This window comes from Triticum urartu, unplaced genomic scaffold (genome assembly GCF_003073215.2).
Source record: "Triticum urartu cultivar G1812 unplaced genomic scaffold, Tu2.1 TuUngrouped_contig_4262, whole genome shotgun sequence".
NCBI classification, from domain to species: domain Eukaryota; kingdom Viridiplantae; phylum Streptophyta; class Magnoliopsida; order Poales; family Poaceae; genus Triticum; species Triticum urartu.
The window spans coordinates 2,532-9,606 of NW_024114836.1; the positions used below are offsets into that span (position 1 = coordinate 2,532).

Consider the following 7,075-nt stretch of genomic DNA (forward strand, 5'->3'; position numbering starts at 1 on the left):
GAGCCAAATTGCTCGCCACCGTCGCAAAATATTGACATCAGCTCCATTGCCGACCTCTGTGCACTCCTTGGATGGTGCCAGGCAAAATATTGGCAGCAGAAACGACATGGTTCAACCAAGGCACAGCCTGGATGATAACATGATTCTCATTGTAATTTCAATATTCACACCAACAGGCACAGAAGATTCATGCGATGAACATCACAGTAGTGCTTTCTGATGCTGGCTCCAATCAATCAGCCAGCTACACAGATGAACAACAAAATAGTACTCCCTCTGTAAACTAATATAAGAGTGTTTAGATCACTAAAATAGTGATCTAAACACTCTTATATTAGTTTACGGAGGGAGTAATTTGTCATCTGTGATGAGCATCAGGGTAGAATATGGCTCCATCTGACGATGCCGCTGAGAGGAACAGTTCTACAATTCTGGCTAGGTTTATTATGTACATAAACAGCATCATCAGTCCAACAGCAGCTAGCAAGTGAGTTAAAAACAGGATTACAACACACGCTGCTACAACGGTAAAAGTATTTGCGGTTTGGTTTTATAACGACGACGACGACAATAACAACAACATCAACAACACATGGAGGGAGGGTTCCAGGATCTGCATCACCACCTTTGGGTTCTTTATATGAATGATGATTAGCTGGACACTGAATTACTTACCACTATATCTAACCTTTAACTTGCCACTACAACCTGAACGTTTGCATAGGTTTTGGCGTCTCCTGCAGTTGAGATGATGGTGTCTTCCTGTTTGCATTGCAGGAGCAAAAGAAGCAAAAAGAAACTTGTATCTTCCTGTTGTAAGGTTATGGTCAGTGCGGCGGTTAGCTGACCCCTGGCTGCGCCACTGGACGGAAGGACCAGCTCTTCCTCGGCTCAGTTGTGATCGCGGCCACCTTCTCGTTCGCCCACCAGTCGGACCCGAGCGCGCCCGTCTCCTCCACATGAGGGGCATCGACATTGCTGAACTTGAACTCTTTGGCAAGACGGAGGGACAGGGAGCGCCGTGCTTTCTCAGGCAGGTCATGGTATGTTTCATCGACGTAGAGCCCTGCCCTTGTCTCATTGGATTCTCTGGAGTGATCGCCCGTGTTGCTGGATGGAAGGTGGAAAGATGATGCAGCAGATTCTCCAGAAATCGCGGTCTTCTTCTCCAGGCAGCGGGCAACATCCTCTACTGTCAGCTCGAATGAGACCCGGTGATCCATAGCATGATCATTGTTTTGAAGTCTTGCAGAGAAGTCCACGACTGGTACAGCTGCTGTAATGTGGCCATCCAAAAGGGAGCCGCCATTCCTCATATGGCGAGGTATCAACTTCTGTGTAGCAATGCCCTCGCCATCCAGGATCTTTGGGGGCTCACGAACTGGGAAGGAGGGGAAAGTGCTTTGTGAGGAAGTCTGCAACTCAGGGTCAGGGAATGGGGAGCAGGTGCCAGAACAAGCAGAGCTTGGAGATATGAGACGCCCTATTGGGCTCTCAGGGTACATATGGTATGAGTGAAGTTCACCCCTTTCCCCATTCTTGCTGCTGTTGAGTGAAGTCAGAAGCTTCGCATATGGCACCTCAGGCGAGGAAGGGGTTGTCAGATGAACAGACTCTGGTGGGGGAGTGAAAGGAGCTGTTGAAGGTTCAGTTGTGAAGGCCGAGAAGATTGGAGGGGAGACCACCTGTGTCTCATGTGCATATGGCCCAATAGCAAAGATGGATGGAGGACCTGTGGGTGACGGAGAGTTTGGCGAGCGAGGCGAAAAAGATGGAGGGCCCATTGGTGATTGTATAATAGATGCAGATCCTGATTGGAGGAAAGAGGCGGGTGATGATGGAGGTGCAACAAAGGGAAAGACCTGGGGAGGTGGATGATTTGGAATTTCTGGTGCCGGTGCATCTATCCTCTGAGATGCAGATTCTGGGACAAGGACCGCATGGCTGATGCGCCGGTCATTCTTTTGAGCTCCAAAGCAGAAGTATGCGCTCAACCAATCAGTCCATTTCCTTCTCTGCAAATGAACAATACTGCTACTCATTAGTACAGAAACAAAGAGCTGTCATTATGCAGTCTTTAACAAAGGATATAGCATGTGGCAGCATAAAAAGTTCATAAATAAACAAGGCACCTTAATAAAGTATGAACTGAAGAGTTCAATGCCTATGTATAATCAGGATCATGTGCACTTTTCTTAGACATATACATTCTATACTAAATTGTCTCCCTTAGCTCCTCAGTATAATCAACAACAATATGCAACTTCTCTAAGAAAACAGAAAACGATATACGAACTATACTACACAACTACTGTTAAAATCAAAGCAGTCATGAGTGTGATGAAAGATAGAAAAGTGAAACATCATGCTGCTTAGCCTGAAACTAACCGGAAAAAAATACTAGAAGTAAATCATACAACTCACTCAAAATTACAACAGATAACTCAGCCGGATGGAGTAGTAAACACGGGAGAAACCATAATTCCAGCCACAACTGTAACGTATAGATACCACATACTTGTTTCCTTTTTATGTAGTCATTAGTCACCACTTGCAGTCACAGGGTTAAAATGATAGCTCCACTACAAAGGCATCTCACATCAGCAAGTGCCGGCTGCTATTGTAATAAGACGGACACTACCAATACTGTTTGTTTCATGTGGTTCAAGCTAAAAGTACTGGAGAGTAGCAATCATAGGTGCACCACATTACCTTAATTTTTTTCATGAACAGACAAAACTGTGACTAACTAACATAACAGGACGAATGCCTAAACAGCAGGCCATGCATTAAAAAAGGGAGTAACTAACGCCAGGGATTAAAAACAGAAATAATAGCTGGTGGCATATCGCCAGCTAAGAGAGAATATTTTTGTCCCATCTGGTCCTCTCAAGAATTCAAACAGACCGTTTCAACTATGCCCGTTAATTCCATGCAAGTATTAAGTGCTGATAGTTTGTTTCATCCGACGCCAAAAGTGGCACACGGTATAAATAATCTTCTGAAGAGAAAACATGAATTACATCTCCCCAAAAAAATACAGGCAGGTGCAAAACTTGATTTCCTATCAGTTTTGCCCACCACCATGTATTGCTAAACGATGTAACCAAAGTTTACAAGTCAACTTAGTGAAGGTGAAGCAAGCAAACCTGCCCGCAGTGATGTACTAGAATGCAACTATATTTCAAAGCGCACAACTAACCTGTGTAACTAATCCCCCGTCCTAACTCGCTCATGGGAGTCCGTATTTTGTAACATGTGTTTCCCAACTGAACTCTGATGCTGTACAGAACATGTACCTATTACACCTAAGTAGTTACTATTACACAGCAACCAGGTACCAGGCAGCACATCTATGCAATCACAAGCACATGTGAGTTGGCGACCGGGTGATAACGGGATGCACCATCATACTAAGCTCTCGTTGAGGCAAATGACTCAAAGAGGCAGCACAAAGCAGCGATTTCACTTGAAAATGCATACACAAACGATGCATCTACTAAACAATCATGAACTCTACCGCAGCAGCATAACGATCAGAGCAAGCCCGCTAAACGACCCGACCAGACCATACGAGGCGGCAGCAACATGGACGGTAACAAAAGTTCACACAGCGGGCAGGGGTGGAAGCACGAACCGGCTCCACGGTGGGCTGCCTGCGGCTCCCGGCGGTGACAATGGCGGCGGCGGCCGCGTTGACGGTGTCGACGCTGTTGTGCACGGGCCTCATCTCGCTCGCGCGCTCCATCGGGTCAGTCCACCGAAGAAACGGGATCGATCGGCAGCCGACGAACTGGACGGGCAGGGAGATTCGAATCAGAGACCAGAGCGAAATCAAAAGCAAGAGCAGAGTAAGAGCAGTCGAGGCAAGGCACAGGGCTCCTCACCGCCGAAGCAGGCGACCCCGGAGCAGCGGATCGGGCGGATCTCCCCTCCGCCCCGACCGGCGCAGGGGAACGCCTCCCCGACCGGACGAGCGGTGCTCCTCCCTCCTCCCTCCCGCCTCCCGGGATCAGGCGGCGAGCTGCTGGCGGGGTGAGGCGGGGCCGGATCCGAGCGCGACGGCGGCGGCGAGGAGGAGGGGGTTGGGGACTGGAGGGGACTCGACTCGCCTCTGATGATTACTGAATGAAACTAATTGAAATTTTTTAGACTGGAGGGGATTCTTATACCCCTGCTCGAGTCAAACACGCCATTAGCCAGCCCTCCGCGAATTTACCATCCTGCCCCTGCCTGCTTTCCCACTCTCTCTTCTCCCCCTCTATGGAAAAGGGAAGGATTTTATGCACTGCCAAAGCTCATTTAATATATTTAGCGTGTAATTAATGTCGTAAATATATATAGTCGCTGGGCATGCAATTGATGCGAGACTAATATCCTACCTAATACAATCTGCAATTGATATCGTACCAAATATCGGCGTGTATTAGTTACCTAGCTACGTCGAATCGTTTGAAAAAGGAATGATCTCATGCACTACCACAGCTCATTTCGAAAGGATGTTTAAAAACTTCTGTTTACGCCGGTCGTCAGATCATGTCAATCCAACGATTTAGATTGTTCCAGCGTTAAATGCTTTAATATATTTAGCGTGTAATTAATATTGTTCATAATGGTACTATATAGTTGCTAGGCATGCAATTGACGCGAAACTAATATCCTGCCTAATACAACGTGCAGTTGATGTCCTACCAAATATCGACGTGTATTGCAGGTACGCGATTACTAGTTGCGTCAAACAATTTGAAAATTGACGATGACTTTTATACACATGACGTGATTATTTTAAAGTTCGTTACACATGTTGCATGGTTACTCGATGGTCTGGTTATACGTGTTGCAAGTCACCGCATGTTTACTTTTGCAGTACACATGTTGCGTGGTTACTCGATGGTCGCACGTCGCCGCATGTTTACTTTTGCAGCGCGTTACACATGTCATGTGATCGCTCAGGGCCGGCCCTGAGGGGGGGCAGGGGGGGCGGCCGCCCCGGGCCCCCCAAATCCAGGGGCCCCCTTTGACCTGGTATGCTTTACGCAGCAGCAGGTCAGATCACGTTGTAGTTTTCCTGTTTTCATCGTTGCGATCCATCCATCCCTCCTCTCGCTGAGATACTGGGCCTGGCCCAATGCATGGGCGGCATGACCAATCCTGCCGAGGCCCTAGCGCACAATGCCCTCGTCTCCTTTTGTTCCGTCGTGGATGCCCATCGCGCGCCGCCAATGCCAAACTTCAGGACCCAATCGCGGCTAGGCCATCGCAGTCGATGCAAGGAAGGGGGATGAGGAGCACATATGTACGCTGGTCTTCAGGCCCTTGTAAGTATAGCTTCGCTCTTTTTTGATCGAATCTTGTGGGACTGTATGGATTTTCAGATTTGTCCCCTTCCTTGCGCTCGATCGAAAGAAATAGTCACCATGAGCAGGATTTAAGTTTGGCATCCAAAAATTAGGGTTTGTGGTGTTACTGTTCAATTTAGAGAAATTATGAGTATGGGCTGATGTCTACTGAAGCAGGATTGACCACTAAGTTACGTCAAATTCTGTAGGAGACTTGTCGATCAATTTATGGTTTTGTGGTGATTCTGCAAAATCCCTTTTCTCAAAAACATTCAAATAGTTCCTTCCTTTTAGAAAAAAATTCAACATAATCTCCAGGATCAAAGTTGATAGAAAATAACGTCTTTTGGATCTGGAGATGATTTCTAGTAATATACTGAATCTTCCGCTCATCAGTTTTCTCATATAGTTTATGACATTTAACTCATTATCCGTGTTATCCCTAGAGCTTAGAAGATGGTTTGAATGCTTCAAGAACAATTTCTTTTATCAAGGACATGTATAAGGAGGCACTTGAATGATGGCCGAGATATGCTAAGAAGCATGAACATCTTTTAAATAGCTATATAGTGAGTAGAAACGATGTGAGGTTTGTAAATTTCCAAGGGAGCTTAAATAGTTTGGTAACTTAAAAAAATTATTGAATGAGATTTACATTGGTACCATATAAATATAATTGCATCGACCAATGTGAGAGGTAAACTTTAAGGCAAAATGCAAATTATTTGATTTTTGCATGCATTTTACTATACTGTTAATTAATAATATTCACATATACATATATTGAATATTACTGTGATGTTTATATTGAGGGCCCCCTAATTCTAGTCTCGCCCCGGGCCCCATAAATCTCAGGACCGGCCCTGTCCTTTGTACATGATGTGTGGTTGCTCTCGTGGTCTATTATATATGCCGCATGGTTTGCTTCTATAGTATGTTGTACATGTTGCACGGTTGCTCGTGTGGCCTGTTAGACATGCAACGGTTACTATAGTCTGTTGTACATTATGCGTACTACACTGTTCATTGTCTTTGTAAGAAATGTTTTGTCCACATACAATATGCTACGGAGAATACGTGTATATTTTTTTCCCATCAAGTTCAGATAGCTTACATCGCTCAAAAAAAAAGGTTTAGATAGCTTACCATGCGTGCCGCATGGTGCGTGTGTCCCTGTTTTCAAGTTGATGTCCGCCTGGTCAAAGAACTTATGTTGATAGTACTCCCTTCATCTCGAATTACTTATCTCAGAAATGGATAGAAACGGATGTGTCTAAAACTAAAAATACATCTACGGACATCCGTTTCTATGACAAGTAATTGTGGACGAAGAGGGTAAGAAAAGTAAGTTTTATCTTATTTTCGCTCCGCCAAATCTTGGCTAGACCATAAGTTTGGTCCACCAAGATGGGAGCAACTTACTTTATCAAACCAAAGAACCCGCATGTACGCGCGCAGAAAACAATTGTTTAGCAACATGTTTCGTTTCTCCAAATTAAGAAAACTTTCGGCAATCAACAATGTAAATCACGTTCTTTATTTTTTTTTCTCGGAGCCTCGGTGGTGGTGTTGTGTACAACACAAAAGTAGAATGCACAAGAGTTGATAATGGTAAAAAAGCATTTGCTTCTTTGACCTCGACTCACCTCAAGTGGCAACCGATCAGAATTACCCCCAAAGGGAACACACCCGAGGGCATTTGGGTCAGAGCGGGGCTGCAGATGAGATGGCGCTAT

At 45.4% G+C, this 7,075-nt stretch overlaps 1 protein-coding gene across 1 annotated transcript; it reads right to left on the reverse strand.

Annotated features, from left to right (window-relative positions):
• Nucleotides 1–421: 421 nt before the first annotated feature.
• LOC125527577 lies at nucleotides 422–4,038 on the reverse strand. Its single transcript, XM_048692095.1, has 3 exons — nucleotides 3,888–4,038; nucleotides 3,638–3,793; nucleotides 422–2,015 (listed from the first exon to the last, which is right to left on the reverse strand). The coding sequence occupies exons 2-3, from the start codon at nucleotides 3,746–3,748 to the stop codon at nucleotides 840–842; spliced, it is 1,287 nt and encodes a 428-aa protein (XP_048548052.1). The 5' UTR covers nucleotides 3,749–3,793; nucleotides 3,888–4,038; the 3' UTR covers nucleotides 422–839.
• Between the last annotated feature and the right edge of the window lie 3,037 nt (nucleotides 4,039–7,075).